This window comes from Trichechus manatus, unplaced genomic scaffold, assembly GCF_000243295.1.
Source record: "Trichechus manatus latirostris isolate Lorelei unplaced genomic scaffold, TriManLat1.0 scaffold00065, whole genome shotgun sequence".
Taxonomy (NCBI): Eukaryota; Metazoa; Chordata; class Mammalia; order Sirenia; family Trichechidae; genus Trichechus; species Trichechus manatus.
Window position 1 is genome coordinate 12,954,877 of NW_004444001.1, and position 24,493 is coordinate 12,979,369.

Genomic DNA, 24,493 nt, shown 5'->3' on the forward strand with positions numbered 1-24,493 from the left:
GTTGTGCTAGTTTCCCCTGTATTGTGTACTGTCTCACCCTTCACCCAAGATACCACTTATCTATTGTCTATTTAGTATTTCCCCACCCACCCCTCCCATCCCTGGTAACCAACAAAAATTGTTACATTTTGTGTGTGAACTTTTTCATGGGTTTTTACAATAGAGGTCTCATACAATATTTGTCCTTTTGTGTCCACACATTTTTTGACAATCAGAATGTCTTTCCAGCATCCTTCTACTTATCCAAGTGTCATTTATCCTATCTTGCCTTCACCACTTTGGTTAATATATACTTCTTTATGGATTGTCTCCTTCACTAGACCATGTGCTCCTGAAGAGCAAGTTCCCATTATTTATCATTGCATCTCCCAGTACCTAGCTCAGTGTCTGACACATAGAAATCACTGGATGCAATGCATATTTAATACAGGATGTTGAAATGTTTACTACTTCAATATCCAGATTGATTCCATTCCCCTGTCCCACACAACCTTCTCTAAATACTCCAGTTTTTATTGGACCCCTGCTTACCTGAACTTCCATTGTTCTTTCAATCTGTATTATTCATTTTGGATGTTTAATTTTATATGCATTGCCTTTTCTGACATGAACCCTTCTAAATATTAACACATGTGCCCCAGTTTGTTTTTTTCCTTCTCACTGCCTAATATGGTGCTTTGCATTAGGAAGGTCCTCAATGAATAGTAATTGAAAGAATGAATGAGCTTTTAAAACCCTCATGAAGGTGTCTATCTTTTGAGATTTGGGGTTGTGAGCTTATATTTTGTTGACCTTAATCTGTGGGAATCCTGAGATCAGGATTGAGGGTTCCATCTACCAGTGAGGATTTGAATTTTTATCTGCCAGGTATCATGAGGGTGCTACCAATGGACCACTGGACCACTTTTAATAAATATCTCTGCTTGGAGTTTCCTGAACCACATAGGCAGGATAAATTCAAACCCCAAGCCTTATTGAGGGCAGCACAGTTATAATTCTCAAGGCGACTTTTTCCTACCCAGAGATGAGGCCAAGATCTAACTTCTCCCAGATAGATTTTGTTTTTCTAGGCTATTCTTCCAGTGAGCATGAAACCTGTTAAGGGTCCTGATGTTGTGCAGGCTGAGATGGAGTGGGTGGGGGCTCCTCAGCTATAGCTTAGGGAGCAAGGCCTTTTCTTTATGCTCTTTACCACCTTAAAACCCCGGGTTCTGGACTTCTGATATTGGCAAATGTTCAGAGAACCCATCATTAGATGAAGCTTACACTTCTATTTTTCTTTCCCTGTATGTTTTTAGCCTTTGGACAGTTCTCTTACTTTCTGGCATACCCAGCTATGTATTTAAAAGCATTTTTGTATTATTTTTATAGCCTGTCTAGGTGTTTCATGGAGGAAGGGACTATCAGGCTATATCTACTCTGCCATACTGAGGAAGTGAGAATCCCATTAAGGTGTCTTAATACTGTCTTCAACAGCTCCCACAGCTTCCGAAATGTTATCCATACACCAATACAGAATAGAAGGTAACAAAGGCTCATGGGATTCTGCTCTGTTACATTCTGTTTCTGACACTGTCTTTGTTTTTTACTCCCTATTTTAAGAATAAGAATCCAGGAGGGGAGTTTCTGTTGTACGTTCTGTTGTACGTAGAGTTGCTATGAGTCGAAACCTACTTGACGGCACCTAACAACATTTAAAGAGCAACTTTTTAGACTTCACATATGTGAAATAATATTGCTGAAACAATTCAGCAGTTGTCCTCTTACCAGCAGGAAAGAAAAGGGAATCCATTTGGAAGGTAACTTCATAGTCTTCATCCTCCTCTATACAACACTTGAAGTTGTAGGAACCTTTGCATGGAACTGCAGCTTCCAAAGGATCAATCAAGATATTTGGTTGTAGAGGCAGTGGGTGAACAGTGACATCCTTGGTTGCAATACTATATGAATTTTTATATTTAAATATACAGTGATAGGTTCCTGAGTGGAAGGAAGCAAAGATAAGATGTAATGAAATAATTACTCCTAAAAGTCATTTGCTGGGAAGGTTAAGAGAAAAAGCTCCCTGTCAAGTTTGTACAAGGGCACAATACACTTTCCTGAAAGCTAGAGGAGAAAATGCCTGGTCAACTCCCCTCCTGGAATCTCCATGTATTTGAAGAATTAATCAATGGCCACCTAAATATTGCATTACTTTTGAATAAATTTAAGTGGCTTATCCAAGTTTACACAGCTTGTTTCAAACCAGAAACTGGGTTTCAAACTAGGTTCCTGAATCCTACTCCAAGACTCTTTCACCAACCCAGGGCGTAAGTGGTAATTTTGGCATGTGTTGGAATGCGAACTTCTTTGAAGAGAGTTGTTGGCCTGATAGAATGTTGTGGTGTTGTGACGTCCACTCTTCACCCTGACAACACCGCTAAGTGAGCAGACCCCTCAGGCTCCAGGACACCATGACATGAGGAGTGTGATGAGAAGGAGAGAGAGAAAGCTCTTGGGAGGGAGAGCTTGACCTGTGGACCCAGGAGTTTGATGTATAACTCTATCTAAACCCCACTGCTGTCGAGCAGATTCAACTCATGGCAACCCCATGTGTTACAGAGTAGAATAGCTCCATAGGGTTTTCTTGGCTGTAATCTATGAAAACAGTAGGCCAGACCTTTCTTCCATGGAGCTTCTGGGCTGGTTGGAACTGCCATCCTTTAGGTTAGCAGCTGATAATGAACTACTTGTGCCATTTAGGGACCTTCTGACTCTATCTAGAAAATTCTAAAGATGAGGTGCTGGCAGATCTTGCTAGAGTGATGAGAGGGCTACAGGAGCAGTACCCTGTACACCCAGTGTTTGGTGAAGAAGAGGGGACACTGTGGAAAGTGGTTGGGTTGAGATTTGAAAGAACCTTGTCTAAATGGACATTATGCCAGGGCTCATCAGAGAATGGCTCACCACTTGAGCAGCTGCTATGGAGACAGTATAGTAAGATTATAAATGGCACCTACAGTAAATGGAGACCCTTCACCTTTCTTTACATTTCTTCTCTTTGCCCCAAACCTGTAGGAACCAGAAGCAGCAGCTACTTGGTGGGAAAGAGGTATAACAAGGAGATTGAAGAAACTCCTTTCAACTCCTTTCTCCCTTGTTATGGGGGAGAGGAAATTTAAATCGGATATAAAACAAAAGGGTGGTAGATCTAGATCAGAATAGGTTTTTCAGTACCTGAACTGGACTGCTTTAATAGTTTACTGTGACCAGAAAAGCTATGGGCTCTTCCTAAGTTATTACTCAGCAGTAGGAAACAGCATTTGGACAGAGGAGGTTTGAGATCACCCTTGAAGAAAATATTCCCATTTCCTGACTGTATACTACCAAGTTCAGCCCAAACAATAACATTATTGCTATAACATTGCCTAGAACTTATATGAAAAACATAAATAAAATGTGGGATTCACAGGATCTGGAGTGGGTTCTTTAGTTAATTAAAGGCAATAGAGTAGAGTGGTTAAGAACCAGCCACCAGAGCCAGACAGTCTGAGTTTGCACTCTAGCACTGCCATTTACCAGATGTATAAACTTGGGTAGTTACTTAACCTCATGGGGTCTTGGTTTCCTCATCTGTAACATGGTGATAACAGCACTATCCTCAAGGTTTATTGTATTAAATAAATTAACGTATTTAAACAGTATAGTACATATCACATAGTAAGTGCCCAATAAATGATAGCTATTATTATGGCAGCTCTGACTAGCAGATTCCCTTTGCATTCAGAGACTTAGTTTTCCTCCCAACATGAACAATTTATTCAGTTAAAATAATAGTAATAAACAGTTGCTTCAAATCTGACTCTTAGTGACCCCATGTATGTCAGAGTAGAACTGTGCTCCAAAGGGTTCTCAATGGCTGATTTTTCAAAAGTGCATCTCTGGGTGGACTTGAGTCTCCAACCGGTTGGTTAGCAGCAGAGCACATTAACTATTTGTGCCACCTGGGGACTCCAAGAGTCTTGGAATAGAATTTGGTAAAATAGAAAATAAAAATATTCTGTTCCTTGGGGCCAGGCATACAAAAACTTTACTTAAGTTTTTTTTTATACCACAGTTGGATGAAACACTCACAAGAGTCTGGTAAAAAGTCTTAAAAAAAAAAATCTCTTAAGGGCAAGAATACAAGCTCTGGAGTCAGAGAGACCTGGTTCCAATCCTGGCTCTATAACTTAAGGTGTGTAAGCCTAGGCACCATCACTCATCTATCAGTTTGTTGTACTGTGGTGTCTCACATGTTGCTGTGATGCTGGAAACTATGCTACCAGTATTTCAAATACCAGCAGAGTTACCCATAGTGGACAACGTTCAGCTAAGCTTCCAGACTAAGACAGACTAGGAAGAAGGACCTGAAGATCTATTTCCAAAAAAATTGGCCAGTGAAAACCTTATGGATAGCAACAGAACATTGACTGATATAGTGCCAGAAGATGATCCCCTCAGGTTGGAAGGCACTCAAAAGATGACTGGGGAAGAGCTGCCTCCCCAAAATAGAGTCGACCTTAATGATGTGGATGAAGTCAAGCTTTTGGAGCTTCATTTGCTGATGTAGCATGACTCAAAATGAGAAGTAACAGCTGCAAGCATCCATTAATAATCAGATTGTGAAATGTACAAAGTATGAATTTAGGAAAAGTGGAAGTTGTCAAAAATTAAAAGGAATGCTTGAAGATAGATATTCTAGCCATTAGTAAGCTAAAATGTGCTGGTATTGACCATTTTGAATTGGACAATCATATGGTCTACTGTGCTGGGAATGACAAATTGAAGAGGAATGGCATCACATTTATTGTCAAAAAGAACATTTCAAGATCTATTCTGAAGTACAACACTGTCAGTGATAGGATAATATTTACATGCCTACAAGGAAGAACATTTAATGACTATTATTCAAATTTACACATCAACCACTAATGCCAAAAATGAAGAAACTGAAGATTTTAATCAACTTCAGGAGTCTGAAATTGATCACACATGCACTCAAGATGCATTGATAATTACTGGTGATTAGAATGTGAAAGTTGGAAAAAAGAAGAAGCATCAGTAGTTGGAAATATGGCCTTGGTGACAGAAATGACCCAAAGATCACATGATTCAATCATGCAAGACCAACAAACTATTCATTGGAAATGCCTTTCTTTCAACAACATAAATGGAGACTATACACGTGTACCTCACCAGAATGAATACACAGGAATTAAATCGACTACACCTGTGAAACGAGACAATGGAGAAGCTCAGTATTATCAGTCAGAACTAGGCCAGGGGCCAACTGCAGAACAGATCATCAATTGCTCGTACGCAATTTCAAGTTGAAGCTGAAGAAAATTAGAACAAGTTCATGAGAGCCAAAGTATGACCTTGAGTATATCCCACTTGAATTTAGAGACCATCTCAAGAATAGATTTGATACACTGAACACTAATAACCAAAGACCAGATGACTTGTCGGGTGATATTAAGGACATCATACATGAAGAAAGCAAGAGATCATTAAAAAGACAAAAAGAGAAAGAAAAGACCAAAATGGATGTCAGAAGAGACTCTAACAGTTGCTCTTGAACGTAGAGTAGCTAAAGCAAATGGAAGAAATGATGAAGTAAAATTGCTGGATAGAAAATTTCAAAGGGCAGCTCAAGAAGGCAAAGTAAAGTATTATAATGATATGTGCAAAGACCTGGAGTTAGAAAAGGGAAGAACACACTTGGCATTTCTCGAGTTGAAAGAACTGAAGAAAAAGTTCAAGCCTTGAGTTGCAATTTTAAGGTGACGCAGTGGTTAGGAACTACAGTGAGCTATGGCTGCTAACCAAAAGGTCTGCAGTTTGAATCCACCAGTTGCTCCTTGGAAACCCTTTGGAGCAGTTTTACTCTGTCCTGTAGGGTCAGAATCGACTCGATGGCAACAGGTTTGGTTTTTTTTTTTTTTTTGGTTTATGGGCAAACTACTAAATGACGCAAGAAGTATCAAAAGAAGATGGAAGGAATACACAGAGTTACTATACCAAAAAGAGTTGGTTAACGTTCAACCATTTCAGGAGGTGGAATATGATCAAGAACTGATGGTATTGAAGGAAGAATTCCAAGCTGCACTGAAGACATTGGTGAAAAACAAGGCTCCAGGAACTGACAGAATACCAAATGAGATGTTTCATCAAATGGATACAATGCTGGAAGCGCTCACTCATCTATGCCAAGAAATTTGGAAGACAGCTACCAGGACAACTAACTGGAAGAGATCCATATTCATGCCCATTCCAAAGAAAGATGATCCAACAGAATGTAGAAATTATCAAACAATATCATTAATAGCACATGCAAGTAAAATTTTGCTGAAGATCATTCAAAAATGGCTGCAGCAGTACACGACAGAGAACTGCCAGAAATTCAGACGGGATTAAGAAGAGGACGTGGAATGAGGGATATCACTGCTGATGTCAGATGGATTTTGGCTGAAAGCAGAGAATACCAGAAAAATATTTACTTGTGTTTTGTTGACTATGCAAAGGCATTTGGCTGTGTGGATCATAACAAATTATGGATAACATTGCAAAGAATGGGAATTCCAGAACATTTAATTGTGCTCATGCAGAACCTGTGCATAGACCAAGAGGCAGTTATTTGAACAGAACAAGGGGGTATTGCGTGGTTTAAAATCAGAAAAGGTGTGCATCAGGGTTGTATTCTTTCACCATACTGATTCAATCTCTATTTGAGCAAATAATCCAAGACGCTGGACTATATGAAAAAGAACACAGCATCAGGATTGGAGGAAGACTCATTAATAACCTGTGACATGCAGATGACACAACCTTTCTTGCTGAAAGCAAAGAGGATTTGAAGCACTTACTGATGAAGATCAAAGACTACAGCCTTCAGTATGGATTATACAGTCAACATAAAGAAAACAAAAATCCTCACAACTGGACCAATAAGCAACATCATGACAAACGGAGAAAAGACTGAAGTTGTCGAGGATTTCATTTCATTTGGATACACAATCAACGCCTGTGGAAGCAGCTGTGAAGAAATCAAACGATGTATTGCACTGGGCAAATCTGCTGCAAAAGATCTCTTTAAAGTGTTAAAAAGCAAAGAAGTCACTTTAAGTACTAAGATGCACCTGATCCAAGCCATAGTATTTTCAGTCGTGTTATATGCAAGCAAAAGTAGGGCAATGAATAAGGAAGATCGAAGAAGAATTGATGCATTTGAATTATGGTGTTGGGGAAGAATATTGAATATATCAAGGACTGCCAGAAGAGCAAACAAATCAGTCTTGGAAGAAGTACAGCAGGAATGCTCCTTAGAAGCGAGGATGGTGAGACTTCGTCTCAGATACTTCGGACATGCTATCAGGAGGGATCAGTACCTGCATAGGACATCATGCTTGGTAAAGTAGAGGGTCAGCGAAAAAGAAGAAGACCTTCAACTAGATGGATTGACACGGTGGCTGCAACAATGGGCTCAAACATAGTAACGATTCTGAAGATGGAGCAGGACCAGCCAGTGTTTCGTTCTATTGTACATAGGGTCGCTAAGAGTCAGAACTGACTTGATGGCATCTAACAACAACAAGAAGCCTAGGTATATTCCTTATTGTCTCTGAGTCTCAGTTTCCTAGGCTGCAAAATGGGAATAATGACATCTTCCCCCAAATAACTGTTTAATTCAATGTGATGATGTAAGTTACGGCTGGTGTAGAAGTGTTCCAGGACAGGCCCTCTATGTATGCTAACTATTATTGTGTGTTTCCAGGGGGTCCAGATAGCACATCACAATATCTGACCTTACACTCACCATTCCACTCCCTGGTCGAAGTCTCGACTGTCAGTACTGATTCGGCTCCATGAGGACACCTCCTTGTGGTATAAAACTTTTGATGTATTTTAGTTCCAGCAGAAGTGTTCCAGTACACCTCATCATAGTTACTCACATCACTGTTGCATATTATAGAAAAGTTTTGTCCCTCAGAAACAGAAATTGGGTCCGGGGTTATTGTTAGGTTGGCTGAAAGAATGCAAACAGAACAGACAAAACAAAACCGACAACAAGTTTGATGTTTAGTCTTTCTGGTGTTATGAACAGAGGAGTGAAATTTAAGAGAGACAGAAACAATGGGCCATCCTGACTCTACTTCTGTCAGCGTGGGATTGGTACCTTGCTGCTCCTGGGCTTTAGTTGTTTCTACGCTGTTCCCGGTGGTGCTCTGAACTGTACTCATTTCCATCATATGCCTTAGGAACTCGTGTGCTTCCCCTTTGTGGCTGGAATTATCTCCTGATGGTCAGTAGGGCAAAAATTTGCAAACTTAGAAGTGTTGACTTAACCCAAGCTCCCCTCCATCCTCTTCTGTGACACCTCAAGGTAGAATAAATGGCTCAGTTCTCATAGCAACTTTGTTCTCAACTCTTTTAAAACACTCATAATACCATGCCGTGTTTTACTTTCATTCATTCTATATCAGTCCTCAAGGGCAGGCACTTTATCTTCTGTGTCTTGGCATCCTCAGCACTTGGCACTATGTCTGGTACACAGTCAGTGTTTAATAATGACTCCTCAAAGAGCAAAAGCATGTTTTCTGGAGCTATCCTTTAAGTAGAGGGATCATATAGTTTATTGCCTAAAGAATTAGACTTGGACTGTCTCTCTCTATCTGCTCTTCTTCTGGAGTTCTTCATTTGTTCATGGGCAATTATTCCTCAAAAATGTTAACAAAGACCCTTAGGAATATAAAAGTTTATATAAATGTCCATTATTGTTTGCTCTGATTCTATCTTCCTATTCTCTTAGATCATATCTTTTTACATAGTTGACATTTCAAAATGCCATTCACTTCTGTCCTCTACAGGTAAACGGCTTTGTGCCTTAAGCCCACTGACTGCCTTCTAATCAGTGTAAAATCTTATTCTTAATCAAAGTCAAAAGAAATCAGGGCTTTCTATAGTGTCCTTTAGAAGCTGAGATTCAAATGTTCAGATGCAGCTCAAAGTCATTCAAGCATGGTAAAATGGGTCCCTCTGATTGCCCTCTGTGGCCGAAGGGATCTTGAGATGGGCTCTCTGAGGGTTGGCTGTTTCAGAGAGGGGGAAAGAAAAGGCTTATGGAACCATGAATCCGGTTCTCTTGATTGTCAGTTGAGGTCCAAGACCAAGCCAGTGTTGTTCAGCAAAGATTCAATATGCCCCCAAGACAGACAAAAGCACACATAATCAACACAACTCCCAGAGTTAAAATGTATGCAAAATTGCAAATTGCTCAAAATACCCATAAACTTCTCCAGGGCAATCAGTTTTTCAGATAAACCTGATTTTGATCTTTGTGAAAACACTAAGTCACAATTACAGAGAATGGGAACAAGAGAAGCAAATACTTCTTACATCAGCCCTTCCTCCAAACTGTACAAAAGGGGTCTGTAGTTTATCTAAATATCTCATTTTTGTAAGATGGGTAGAAAAGCAAGTTTGGCTACCCCATTTTTGCAGAGAGAAATGAATTTATAATGTTTTGTGAGACAAGAAATGATCATTTTAAGAGGCCTAAATTGAATTAATGGAAAGATAAGAATAACACTTGTTCCAACTGTAAAATAACCACAAAATAACAGATTACTCTAGAATAAGTGAAATGAGAGAGGGGAGATGGTGGAGAGAGGTGAGGGTCTGTGGAAGAGTGAACTAGGCAGTTGGTACACAGGAGGAGAATGGGATTATGGAAGGAGAAAGGGAGGAATTAAGGGCATTATTATAAATTTATAATAAATTCAATCATTCACTAGGACTAAAGAGCCCTGGTGGCTTAGTGGTTAAGAGCTTGGCTGCTAACCCAAAGACTGGCAGTTCTAATCCATCAGTTGCTCCCTGCAAACTCTATGGGGCAGTTCTACTCTATCCTATAGGCTCACTATGAGTCGGAATCGACTCGACGGAATGGGTAACCTGAGTATGAAACTACCTCCCAGTTCAGTTCTGCCTGACCAATACAATATAGGAGGTGTCTTCCCTGCAGCCACTGCTTCCTACCCCTGCTCTTAAACTCAAACAAAACCCACTGCTGTTGAGATTCTGACTCATAGTGACCCTATAGGACAGAGTAGAACTGCCCCATAGGGTGTCCAAGGCTATAAATCTTTACAGAAGCAGACTGCCACATCTTTCTCCCACGGAGTGACTGGTGGGCTCAAACCACAGACCTTCTGGTTAGCAGCCTAGCGCTTAACCACTGTGCTCCTTCCCCTACCCTTCCAATAGTAAAAAAGACTCCACTTGAATTAAAATGGCAGAGAGAAGAGTTCTCTCCTATCTCCCATTGTGTGATTTGTCCCAAGCACACTCCCAACTCCCGAGAAAGGTCCGGCTTCATTTTGCTCATAGATATTCCCGTTCATTTGCAGACTTTGCTTTAGGGTGCAAAACATTTATGGCTAAAAATTCTAGTACTTACCCACAGAGGTGAAAGTCACTTCTATGTCCTTACTGCTTCTGGCTCCATGGGTGCTGATGAACTCACAAGTGTAGACAACTTTTGTTCCAGACGACCCACTTGGGCACTGCGTTCCATTGGCCTTGATGGTGTATTTGCTGCAATTGAACTCTTGGTTTGTTTCAGGGGTTCCTGTAATGGCATAAGCAGTTCTTTTGCCGTCACAGTTGGCTGACTCTCCAATTTAGTAACAAAGATGTCAAATCAGTGAAAAAGGGTTTCTATTTAAATTAGATCTCTTCTGTCTGGATGAAGAGATGGGATAGTATAGTAGTGGTTAAGTCTGCAGACTCTGGAGCCAGGCTGCCTGGGTTCAGATGCCAAACTCCACCACCTACTAGCAGGGTGTTGTTGAGGAAGTCTTTTAACTGCTCTGTGCCTCAGCTTCTCCAGTTGTGAAGTAGTAATAAATAATAGTAGCTACTGCTGAGGACTGTTGTCAGATTAAGTGAGTTAATATATAAATAACTTAGATCAGTGCCCATCTGAGGTCTAACCCTAACAAAGGGTAACATTAGTGGTATCACTGAAGTGTGAAAGATAAAAAAGGCAAGGTGTTTGGGTAATATTAGTACTGGAAGGAAAAAAGATGTGGGATTATTTAGGCTATTATCATTATTATTGGAATAAAGAAGAAGTGAGACTGGGACATCTCAGATACATCTCATTTGAGAAATAGTTTCATAACTTGTTCCCTCTTATTAAATCTGTATTTTTAGTGGAAGCTTCAACTTCATGCTTTCTCAGGTTACCAGCTGTTTCCCCTTCAAATTAGCTCTGCTTCCATCCCTTCTTTTCCATTCCTAGGAATACCACGCCCTCTGAGACATCTTCACCTCTTGCCTACCACCAGTTACTGTCGGGTCGATTCTGACTCACAGCCACCCTACAGGACAGAGAAGAACTGCTCCACAGGGTTTCCATGGAGCGGCTGGTGGATCAAAACTGCTGACCTTTTGGTTAGCAGCCAAGCTCTTAACCACTGTGCCACAAGGGCTCCTACCTCTTGCTAATGTTTCCAACTCGACCCTTCACTCTCTCTCCTCCCACCTCGTCTGCTGCCATGCACTCCTAAGGTATTCTTCGAACACTGTCACTAGATTATACCTCGGAAACATCATGTCTACTTCAACTCATGGTCACTCACTCAAGCCCCATTCTCTGTTATCTCCCCAGTTACAGGTTATTATTGTAACTGGGTCTCTATTTTCAGTCATTTGCCCCTTCAATCTATCTGCTACACTACCTTAAAATTTATTCTTCTACAGTAAATTTGGAATCTGGGGAAAGAGAGCTACAGAGGGGGCAGCCAGTGGAGGAGGAGGAGGAGGAAGAGGCTGGATGCTGAGACCAGACGGTAAATTCATCAGAGACCTGTCTGTGTAGATCCCAGGGCAGCTGCCCTGTGGCAGGAAAACCATTGTTCTGTGGTCACTTCAGCCCACAATGGGCATTGGGAATGTCTGCCGAAGGGGTGGCCCCAGAGAGGTCCCCAAACATCTGCACCTCAGACTTCCACGTTCCTTTGCCAGAGGGTGAGATTTTTCACGTCTCAGAGTTGAAGACTTAAAAGTCAGTACCATGAAACTTTGCAAGATCTTTCTCCCATCCGGCAATTCCTTTAGGATGCCTGCACCTCCTCTTCCATAAAAAATCAAGGAAGTGACTAAATGTACCACGTGTTGAGCTTTTTGACAATCACCAGATGTCTTTCCCATTCTGAGTGCTTTAAAGTCAAATACAAACATTGCAGGTGAAATGTGCTGTGCAAAACAGATGTGCTCTGGGAAAGTTGCATATAAATTGGTCGTTATTTTATTGTTTTTAAACTTTAATACAGTCTGATAGTAAAGGCTTTGTAAAATAAAGGCTTAGCCCACTAATGTATTTAATGTGTAAAGCCACATTTTAATTTAAAGAAAATTTTTACTTTAAAGACGTACATAATACTGTTATCTTGTAAGAGAAGGACTGGATCTTGTTACACACGGTTTCTAGGGAGAAACGGTCTTCTGCTTCTGCCCAAGCTCTGCAGACCAGCTCGCCCCAGCGCGGGCTCATCAGGCGCGGGTAATACAGTTTGGCCAAGACAAACAGTGGTCTTCAAACTAGATCTGAGGTGAGACCCAATTCTCTCTTTTCTCTTCCTATTGTGAGAACCTTGTATAAGTCATTTAATCTTGGCCTTAATTTCCTCATTTGGAAATCTGGAGGTGAAAATGCCAGCATCACTGAATTGTGGTCAAGTTTAAACATGATTAAAAGAGATAACATAGTTTTTAGAAGTTGGTTAACCACAAACTGCTATAAATAACAGGGTCAGTATTGCTGTATTTATTTATTATTGTTGTTATTATTATCATTAACCACTTGCTGTCAAGAGATTGCACTGGCTGCTGAAGGAGAATGGATTGGAGGCAAGCCAAATGGTTGGTAAGGAGACCACTGGTGTGATTTTACTCAGTGATATGTGGTCAGTATCTGCTCACATCCATAACCCAGCACTACCCTCCAGGGACCAGCTTCTGAGTGCACTGCTGTGCAAGGGCTGACTATTACCCACAGAACAAAATGGAGACAGGAGAAGCCTCTGGAGAACTCAGCTTGCTAAAAATCAATCCTCTTCCAATAATCCTTTCAGCCAGGACTTCCTTCACAGGCATGTGACTCTTGATTCAGAAGGGCCCGTATTTAGTTTAATGCACTGCTGTTGCCATTTTAAAATTCTTAATAATTTTTGAACGAAGAGCCCTGCGTTTTCATTTTGTACTAAACTCCACACATAAGTAGCTTGTTCTGCTTCCAGCAATCTATGAATGGTGTTGTTGTTGTGTGCTGCTGAGTAGACTCCGACTCATATGACCCTATTGGTCAGAGCAGAACTGCCCCACAAGGGTTTCCTAGGTGGAAATACTTACGAGACCAGATCACCAGGTGTTTTCTTCTGTGGTGGGTTTGAACCACTGACCTTTTGGTTAGCAGCTGAGCGCTTAACCATTGCACCAGAAGGGCTTCTTCTATGAATAGTCAAAACCAAACCAAACCCATGTAGCCTTCAGATAATTCCTTAAGCCCTAGGGCAAAATGGCCTGATGATTTTAGGAGTTGTTTCAAGATTAGAAACAGATTATCTTCAGTTTGTCCAAATACAGGCCACCAGTTGTCACTGAGTTGACTCTGACTCATGGTGACCTTACATGTGTCATAGTAGAACTGTGCTCCATAGGGTTTTCAATGGCTGATTTTTTCGGAGGTAGATTGTCAGGCTTTCTTCCAAGGTGACTCTGTGTGGGCTCCAATCTCCAACCTTTTGGTTAGCAGCCTAGCATGTTAACTGTTTGCACCCAGGGGCTCCATTATTATCATTGCCATTATTGTGTGCTATCAAGTCAATTCTGACTCATAGCAACCCTATTGCTCAGAGTAGAACTGCCCCATAGGGCTTCCTAGGCTATAATCTTTAGAGGAGCAGATCTCCAGGTTTTTTCTCCTGTGGAGCCACTGGGTGGGTTTGAACTGCTGACCTTTCTGGTAGCAGCTGAGTGCTTAATCATTGCACCACCAGGGCTATTATCATTAATTAATAAGGTGGAAGGTAGAGAACTTTAGATAAGATCTCAGATCTAAAACAAAAGCAACAAGATCAGAAACTGACGTAAAACAGTTGAGAGACAAACAGGTCTACAGAGAGAGCGATGTTAATCCAGAGGCACAGAGATATATAATACAGACATAAACCTGGACAAAAAGGCTGAAAAGTGAGAACAGTCACCAAGAGAAGAGACACAGAAATGAGAAGCTCCAAGTCAGACTTCAATGCAAAGTCAATGACCTCAGTCTCAGCTCTTTGCTGAAGACACGAAGGAAAGGAACGTGAGGATGAGCTTTTCTGTAGGCAGGAGATGCCATGGGGCTAGGCCATCAGCATCACTCCCTCTCAGGTCTTCAGCTGCAAAGACCTTGTCTACAATCCAAGCATTGACACGCGTATGCTTGTTTTTAGATTTTCACTCTAGAGTGGCTAAGCTGGAGCTGACATCACACCTAACACTTTTTCACAGCCTGAAGTCTAGGAAAAAACAGCAGCCTGAAATTTCCTCCTCCACTCACCCCATCTCCCATTTTCACTTGTCCTAGAGGCAAAAATCTATCTGCAAAAGGGCTTATCATTTAACACTCTCACCTGGAATGTTGATTTCCCCCTCCTGCTTCCATTCTATGTTACTCCAGTTAGCATTCTTCTCACTGCAGCATTCCAAAGATACAGGATTATTGTCACACGTCACCTTCATTTCTTTAATTGCCGAAATTCTGATGGCAGTAACATCTATTTTTTTCCTGGACTCATATTCAAAAATATCTAACGTCAGTTTGCAAATATATTCACCTGCATAGAACACACAAAATCATTTATTATTACCACATAGATATATTTTCTTATTTCATGTGTCATGACTCCTTCCTGAACCATCATTTTCAAAAGCATCTGACACGTGGTGTAAACAACCCTAAAAGCAACATCCAGGAAGTGCGGAGAGTCAATGTAGATATTTCTGATGCCACAATGTAAAGAGTAAAGATATTTTTTAAGGAAAAAGCAGAAGGCTCAGGGACTTTGCTAGTAAGAAAAAAGTGTGAGAATGGAAGAGGTAGGAAGGAAAAACTGGAAAACCTTGGAGAAATTAGAAGGCTGTGGATCCTATTTAACTCTGTGGCAAAATCAGAATCTATGAAGATGGGTTAGGACGATGTGTCGGTAGCATGCCTTTTCATGCCCGGAAAGAGAGATGCCCCTGCTGACATCTGGGTTACAATGGGGTTATTACCTTCTAGAATGTCAGGTTCATCACCAGCCTCAGGGAAGAACTAAGACTTCTTCTGTGGTTGCTCGGGTCGGGGGTGGGGTCAGGGAGAGGCAGGAGGGAGAGATTACCAAGAGGTCCAAGAAAACTTTTGGAGGTATAGTTATGTTCACTATCTTGATTGCGGCGATAGTTGCACAGGTATATACATATTTCAAAACTTATTTAATTGCATACCTTAAATATGTACAGTTTACTGTCTCAATTCTATCTCAACAAAGCTGTTTATAATTTAAAAAAAAAAGTCTGCATTTTGTCTTTAGTTCTAACTTATAAGCCTTGGTAAATGTGGAAAGCTGTATTTGTGTTCCGAAGCTAATTTTGCTTGACTCATACATCACAGGATTGATTTTTATTTTTGAAAAAATTGAGCCAAGAGACTTCTTTTTGAAGAGGAAAAAGCTGCATAAAGGCAGGAGACTATTCTGTATGATACTGCAATCGTGGACACATGACATTATGCATTTGTCAAAACCCATAGAACTGTACAACACAGAGTGAGCCCTGATGTCAACTATGGACTTTGGTTAATAATAATGTATCAATATTGGCTCATCAATGGTAACAAATGTACCACACTAATAAAAGATGTTGGAGCCCTGGTGGCATAGTGGTTAAGAGCTCAGCTGCTAACCAGAAGGTTGGCAGTTCATAATCCACCAGCTGCTCCTTGGAAACTCTATGGGGCAGTTCTACTCTGTTCTATAGGGTTGCTATGAGTCAGAACCAACTTGACAGCACCTAACAACAGTACAAGATGTTAATAATAGGGGGACTATGTACAGCAAGAACAGGGGGTATATGGGAACTCTCTGTACTTTGTAATTTTTCTGTAAACCTAAAACTGCTCTAAAAAAATTTTGTTGAAGTCCTAACCCCTGTGCCTGTAAAGATGGCCCTGTTTGGAATTAAGTGTTTTTTTATTGTCTTAATGTGGTCATACTGGAGAAGGTGGGTCCTAAACCTAATCACTTCTGAGTGATGTCTTATAAAAAGAGCAGAAGAGACACAGGGACAGACACACACAGAGGGAAGACAGACACCATGTCACAGTGGAGACTGGTTCATCTATAAGTTCAGGAATGCCAAGGGTTATTGGCAGTTACTAAAAGCTGAAAGAGACAAAGAAGACCTTACCCTAGAGGTGATGTCCTGAATTCAGACTTCTAGCCTCTGAGCAGTGAGAAAATAAATTTCTGTTCTTTGAAGCCACCCACTTAGGGGTATTTTGTTATGGCAGCTCTAGCAAGCTAGGACAGATAGCTTTATTCCTTTTCTCACACAAGTTACTGAACATACACCCACCTGCGTCACTCTGAGTGGTGTTGTGAATGGTGAGGCGTGACACTGAAGTCATGTTGTTGAACACAGAGGTATAAACAAAGAATCTGCTGCTGTTCTGGATGTCGATGTTCCTGTCGACATGATACCAAGACACATTGGAAGACAAAACTTCATTTTCACACATCAGGGTTACTGTATCCCCTTCAAAGATGACTCCCGGTATGACAGAAAACTTTGTTTCATCTGGAAACCCGAAGAAAAGATGTTAGAATCCCAAAGAGAAGAAATGTAATCACTCACTCAGCACAACCACCACCACCAGGATCCTAATGAGGTCTCCACAGGCCACATTATATAATAAGGCAACATGTCCTCCTCTGTGGTGCTTTATATAATAAGGCAACATACCCTCCTCACTTTAGCAGGTAAAAACACGAGGTGTCTGAGGCCCAAATAGTTACCACTTGACACATATAAGGGACATAGTTTCCAGTTTGGGGTCTTTGAATACTTGCGAGTCTGCAGTGGTAGTAATGAGGATCCCTAAGGGATCCTTAAGCTATTTTCAAGGAGTCTCTAGGTGGCACAAATGGTTAAGCACTGGACTACTAACCTAAAGGTTGGCAGTTCAAACCCACCCAGAGGTGCCTTGGAACACAGGCTTGGCAATATGCTTCCAAAAATTCACAGTTCTGAAAACCCTATGGAGCAGTTCTACTTTGTACACATGGGGTCACCATGAGTCAGAATCAACTTGATGGCAACTAACAACAATGACAACAACAAGCTATTTTCAGGATTTCAAAATCCTGGTAGAATTTACTCATGAAAAAGCCACACAAGCTAACTTAAACATCAAGTTTCTTTGCTATTGACTGCAATAATTTCACCTGCGTCTAATCAATCACATTGATACCTCATGCAGCCTGAAAGCTCTGACTAGGTCTTTGATGAATTAAAAATAGGAAAATGAATTAATTATTGATGATAAAGTCTACTTAAGAATGTGCCCTTAAGAATGGGAGCTTTACAGACAGATATGGATTTGAATCCTAGATCTGTGTCACACGTAACCGTGTGGCCCTGGGGAATTTGCTGAGCCTCAGTTCCCTCATCTGCAAAATACAGGCAGTGAGAGCTACCTTGGGAGGTGACTTGGGGGAACAGTAGCTATTGTTACTATTTTGGCAGTAATATTCTGGGGAATCACTATGCAGATTGTCCTTTCACAGATAAAAATCAAGACACAATATTGGTTATTTTTTATATGTTCTCATGGATGCCCTTTGCTTACATGACATGCAGTTTCTCCCTCTCATCTGTGTTTCTTGTACTACGTGTTTCATGAATTATATGGTGTTAAGGAAATCAGAGGAGCTGGCATAATGAGGATGTATGAGGCCTCTTTTGCATGAGGCTTTATGCTCAGGCAGGACCCCCCTACATATTATAAACATGGGAATAAAAACACCATAAGATTAAATTTAGGTGGCGTGATGCTCTAGCTAAAATATTAAGGCATTTAAATATTTATTACTTTTCTTAGGCCCCTGATTAACATAATATTTTTATAAAAATCACGTTCAACTATTAGGAAACAAGGCTATCTGTGGAAATTTAATGTAGTGAACTGGTTTTGAAGTCACACAACTTGGTGTTATTATGTGCATTTGAGAAAATTTTTTACCCTCTCTAAACCTCTGTTTTCTCATCTGTAAAATGTGGATAATAATACCTACCTCACAGGATATATGAGGATGAAATAAATGTAACACACTGGGCTGAGCATGGAGAAGATTCAGTAATGGTGTCACTGTTTTCAATATGGTTACTAATAACCACGATTAGTAAACCTTCCGGGGTTTTGGGGATTGAACATAAATTCACTGAGAGTGATTAAAGAAGAAAGTGTTCTGGTTAAGGGACCTTGCTGATTAATCAAACATCACCAGAGGATTAATGTTTTACAAAAGAAATGCAACTATTCTGAAGATAGGAGTCTCTGGATGGTGAAAACAGTTAATGTGCTTGGCTGTTGGAGGTTCATATCCACCGAGAGGGACCTCAGAAGGAAGCCCTGGTGATCTACTTCTGAAAAATCAGCCACTGAAATCCCTATAGAGCACAGTTCTACTCTGATACTCATGGAGTTGCCATGAGTCAGAATTAACTCGACAGCAACTGCTAATTCTGAAGATTGCCATATGCCCTTTGTGTTTTATAAAGATAGATTTAAAAATAAATTCCTGATATCAGCTTATTCATCCAACATTTTTCTTTCTTGCTCTCTCTTCACCTGCCCAAAGTATGATTATAATTAAAAAAAAAAAAAAATCCTGTCCCTTGGATTTTTTTAAGATATCGGTATTCTGGGCAAACGACTCCAACACTATGGAGACCAGAATGGTGTCAGAGTTCCTCCATGGAAGTGCATGTGATATAAGCCTGGTTTATTGGTCTAGGGCTGTATATGTTACAGAATCACTTTCTGGTATTTGAAGGAGGGCAGACATGGATATAGATCCTGTGCAGAAGGATGTGTTGAATGCTCTTCCCGATGACTTCACTGCTCTTTGGACAAAGAAGCCACAGATTTTCAAGCACTTTTATGATCTATACTGTCAGCAAGCATGTTTCTGGACTGACAGTTGGCCATACTGGATCAGTAAAACTACTAGATACTTATTCATTTAAATATCCCAGCATGACTGAAATTTTTGGGAAAGAGGAATCACAACTGAAGTTTAACTATGCTAGAGTCTGCTATTCTCCCATGCCCTAAAAGCCAAATTAAAAGAATTTTTCAGGGCAAAGAAAGCACATCTGTTGGTTGGCCGGGTAGCATTAGGGGCTGGGAAGGGAGTGAATTGCTGGGATTGATCCTGTGTGAACCCTTGCTTTTAGGCCACTTATTCCTTTTCCTTTAGTTTTCATTATTTCGTTCCTGCCCTATCTGAATTTTTCTTCTGCCATTTTATCTTGCTTATGTTGCAGCACTCTCTTACCATTTTATATCTCTCTCATGCTTTCTTACCTAGTTTTATCACTTGAAATATTTTTTGATTGACCTGATGTCTAAAAATACTAGCAGAAAATGTAAGCCCCTATAGCAGCCTTTTCACTTTCTTCTCCCACAGGAAGGAGACCTCATTGTCTCCAACGAGCAGTCTCCTTCACTCCAGAACACGGACCTGAGTTATCCAGAACACTCACTGGCCAATCCCCGCCCACCAGATCTCTGCTTGGACACCTCTCCTTACTACCTCCAAGGTAATAATAGGTTCACTTACCCACTAACACCACAGAACCCAACTGTGTATCCCATTTTACAAATGATCCCAGGGTTCTCCTCTTTATCACTGTTTGTAAATGAAAGCAGTTGTTCTCAATTTTTCCTATGCATTAGAATCACCTAGAAGGCTTGTTAAAACAAAAATTTGCCCTGTAGGTCTGGGATGAGCCCTAGAATTCGTATTTCTAGCAAGCTCCCGGGTGAGGCTGATGCTGCTGGTCTGGGGATCACACTCTGAGAACTACTGCTCTACGGTAACAATGACACCCTATTTAGTATCAGTACGTTTCACAGATATCACAACCCCCACCACAATGCTTGTTTGACTTTTTTGGATATTTTGGATCTGCTGATTTAGGAACTCCATAAACCCACATGACTCCGTGGCCCCCAGCTGCAGTGACATCAGCCAGGTTGGGAGACACTGGCTAAAGAGGTGGAGACAGCTTGTCATCCTCTGTTCCAGAACTGGAGACTCTTTCTCCATGAAGAACAGCTTAACGTAACTACCTGGGTTTAAGCATAATGACATACATGATTACAATATCTAAATAGAATCTAATAGCTGCAACAATGAACTCAAACATACCAACAATCATGAAGATGGCGCAGGACCAAGCATCGTTTCATTCTGTTATATATAAGGTTGCCATGAGTGGGAGCCAACTCAATGGCAACAACACTAACAATAGAATCTATGTATAGGAAAAATGTAGTGAAGTTCCACTTACTACTAGTAACTGCTTGAAAGGAACTGTAGTCCATTTTGTAGGTTTGATTGAGGCTCTGTATTACTTGCTCATTTGCTTTATGTATTGATTCAGGTGATGGTGTTGTTGCTGTGACTTCAAAACTCACAACCACACTTCCAGGCCTGGATAGAGATGACTCAGTTTAGTAAAGTAGTAACAAACTCGGAAGAGTTTAGATCTTTAGGGATTATTCGCATGGAGAACCAAAATAGTAGGAAAAGCCTGGGCGGGAGCTAGAATTAGCAGGCCATCTCTGCTGAGTTTGCCACGGCAGTGCCAAGTAACAATGATAATAAATCAGATGAGAGGGAAAAGGGCAAATGGAACCATGAGTACTATTCTCCTCACTGAAATACATGTGTTTTCAAGCTCTAGTTGATAGCCCACAGCAGGGCTTGCACACACTAATGTCTGCAGACAGGTAACATCAATGAACAAAGTAGTCAGATGGGGATTCATGAACTGAATCCTATTAGCTGATCATAGGGAGGTAGCCACAACGCAGAGCCTACTGATAGCCATGCTGGCCCAGGGTTAGCAGATGTACTGAATGTTAAGGGAAGCCAAATATCTGGATGTTCCTGGAAATGTTCCCAACTTTTAAGATTGAGAGCTAATTTTTTGGAAACACTGTGCAAACTCACTCAGGGCTGCCGCGTTGTTCAGCTCCAGAAGGAGCCACTCACATCGTAATGTGCGACTCTGTGGTCCTGACTGGCTTGCAAACTTTTTTTTTTTTTTTACAAAGGCATCATTGCAATGATATTATTTCATTTTTGTATTTCTGAACTCCCTAAACTAAAAAACTTAGCTTACAGCTGTCTTTGCAAAATTTGCAAAATTCTTGCATGCATAAAATGAACACAAGTCTACTTATCACCTTACTTTTAAATAGCTACCGTTCTCAGTATTTCCTACTCCTTCAGTCAGAATCAACTCAATGGCAACAAGTTTGGCTTTTTTTTTTTTTTTTTTTTGTAAGCCCCTACAAAGGAGCCCTGGTGGTACAGTGGTTAAGAGCTTGGCTGCTAACCAAAAGATCGGCAGTTTGAATCCATCAGCCTCTCCTTGAAAACCCTATAGGGCATTTCGACTCTGTCCTATAGGGTCACTATGAGTCAGAATTGATTCAATGGCAACGAGTTTGGTTTGGTTTTTGTAAGCCCCTACAAAGGAGCCCTGGTGGTGCAGTGGTTAAGCGCTTAGCCACTAACTGAAAGATCAGTGGTTTGAACTCACCAGCCGCTCCTGGGGAGAAAGATGTGGTAATCTGCTTCTATAAAGCTTACAGCCTTGGAAACTCTATGGGGCAGTTCTACTCTGTCCTATAGTATTGCTATGAGTTGGAATTGACTCGACAGCAATGGGTTTAAGCCCCTGAATCTAGCTTTAGTCTTCACCTTTACCAAACTAAGCATTCCAGATGATGTCCCCAGAAGTGTAGCAATGGGTAGGGGCAAAAGAGGGCACTCATCCCCAGGCACAAGTCCAAGGAGGCACAGAATGACATTCCGAGGCACCACATATATGAAAGGTGCCTGACTGAGGCAGCTAAACAAGAGGGGAGATGTCGTTTCTGCTGATGCATCACCTCTACCAACATCTATTCATCTTGAAATTGGGGGGGGGAGTGGTGCAAGTTAGAGATCGCCCCTGGGTGCTCATTACCTGGATGCCCCTCCCCTAGTCTTTTCTTCCTTCACTAATATGTTGGTCCCTACCATCTGATAGAAATGACCAAATTATATCATTCTTACCTGAACCCTGTTACAATCACAGACTTGAAGCCTGATAAAGTGCTGTAGCCTTTCCAGAACTGGAAAATAAAATAAGACGAGGATCATGTATCAAGCAATGGCATGAGACAAATGCCTAAAGATTTAGAACAGTAAAAATCTCATATTCCTTATCACCTTAGGTAGAATTTTCTCCTGTGTATTTTGATAGCCCTGGCATCAGTAGGTCTTTGAAGAAGTAATTCCTAACTACCTGTGTCAGCCTGAGTCCTAAGAGAAGCTGACACAAGATTTGTTCAGGATAGAATACATGCAAAACATTTATTCAGGGTAGAATACGAAAGAAAAGAAAGAAAATGGGGAGGGAGCAGGGAAGGCAGGGAGAGCCATCAGGTCCTGAGCAGAAGAGAAATGGAAGGAAGTTTGGATGATAATGTCCTACACTGAACCTGGGAAGGTTCAGTAAGGTCCTCAAAGGAATCCCAGGTCTGGCAGACATGGACCTGCCATGCTCACTCATTGGTAGAGAGCAGCAGACGCTGTCATGGATTTCAAAAGCAGCAGCTGGGGCCCTTGGTCAATTGCGTCCCCCATAGTTGGAGGTCTGGGAGGAGTATCCTCGTGGCTGCCACACAATCTGATCCCTCCCTTGACATAGTGCAGCACTGCTTGGGCCAATATTGTTGTTATGATATTTTTTACTCTATTTTGTTTCTCTGAACACCAACCCCACAAGTGATTCTATTTGATTCAAGTCACATTTATTGGGCAGTTATAATGGGCAAAGCACAGTGCCAGGTACCTGGCTGGGTGGGATTCAAACTTAACACGTAACCCTCTCTTTCCTCAAAAGTATGTAACTATGTGTGTGTGTGTAATGGGAGTTGCTATGCAATGCAGAACTGTCACATGCCAAACATGCAAATTAGATGCCCAAGAGCTCTTCTGAATCAGCACGTCATCCTGGCACCCATGGAAAAGGATAATATCTGTGTGGCGCACAGGGCTAAGTAGGAGACTGCCCGTGGCCTAAGGCAGGGGCTTGGCTGCCAGGGAGTTGAGGGAAGTCATTAGCTCAGCCGACCTGTACTAATTCGTGCCACACCATTTGGGAAGCTCTATTCCAAATGAGTTAACTCAGGCAAAGCTTTTAGGTTTAAATGAGCTAATCCAACATAAAACACTTAGAACAGTGTCTGGCACCCAGTTAACACTCAGGGAATATTATCTATTTCTACATGAGTAAATTTAAGTCTGTCGTAAGTGCCAGTGGAGTCCCTGGATAGGGGTAAACAATTAATGCACTTGGCTGCTAACCAAAAGGTTGGAGGTTCAAGTCCACCCACAGCCACATTGGAAGAAAGGCTTGGCAATGTACTTCCAAAACTCAGCCACTGAATTCCCCTTGAGAACAGGAACCAGACAAGGATACCCTTTATCACCACTCTTATTCAACACTGTGTTGGAGGTCCTAGCCAGAGCAATTATGCTAGAAAAAGAAATAAAGGCATCCAAATTATTAGGGAAGAAGTCAAAGTATCTCTATTTGCAGATGATATGAACTTATACACAGAAAACCCCAAAGAATCCACAAGAGAACTACTGGAACTAATAGATTTCAGCGAAGTATCAGGATACAAGATAAAAATACAAAAATCAGTTGAATTCCTTTACAGCAACAGAGAACTTCTAAGAGGAAATCACCAAATCGATACCATTTACAATAAACCCCAAGAATAAAAAATACTTAGGAATAAATCTAATCAGAGACATAAAAGACCTATACAATGAAAACTATAAGACACTACTGCAAGAAACCAAAAGACATCTGCATAAGTGGAAAAACATGCCTTGCTCATGGGTAGGAAGACTCAACATTGTGAAAATGTCAATTCTACCCAAAGCGATCTACAGATGCAATGCAATCCCGATCCAAATTCCAATGGCATTTTTTAATGAAATGGAGAAACAAATCACCAACTATGGAAAGGAAAGAGGCCCCGGATAAGTAAAGCTTTACTCAAGAAGAACAAAGCAGGAGGCCTCAC

At 41.0% G+C, this 24,493-nt stretch overlaps 1 protein-coding gene across 1 annotated transcript in view; it reads right to left on the reverse strand.

Moving 5' to 3' along the window:
- The window catches only part of ADGRF5 (adhesion G protein-coupled receptor F5), a 68,652-nt gene that overhangs the window by 15,688 nt on the left and 28,471 nt on the right, over positions 1–24,493 (reverse strand). Inside the window, exons 6-12 of the mRNA XM_004379531.2 lie at positions 22,467–22,525; positions 20,689–20,831; positions 16,687–16,908; positions 14,703–14,906; positions 10,481–10,651; positions 7,838–8,047; positions 1,768–1,980 (exon numbers count right to left, since the gene is read on the reverse strand). Coding sequence (XP_004379588.1) covers positions 1,768–1,980; positions 7,838–8,047; positions 10,481–10,651; positions 14,703–14,906; positions 16,687–16,908; positions 20,689–20,831; positions 22,467–22,525 — 1,222 coding nt within the window. The remainder of the gene's footprint in view (positions 1–1,767; positions 1,981–7,837; positions 8,048–10,480; positions 10,652–14,702; positions 14,907–16,686; positions 16,909–20,688; positions 20,832–22,466; positions 22,526–24,493) is intronic.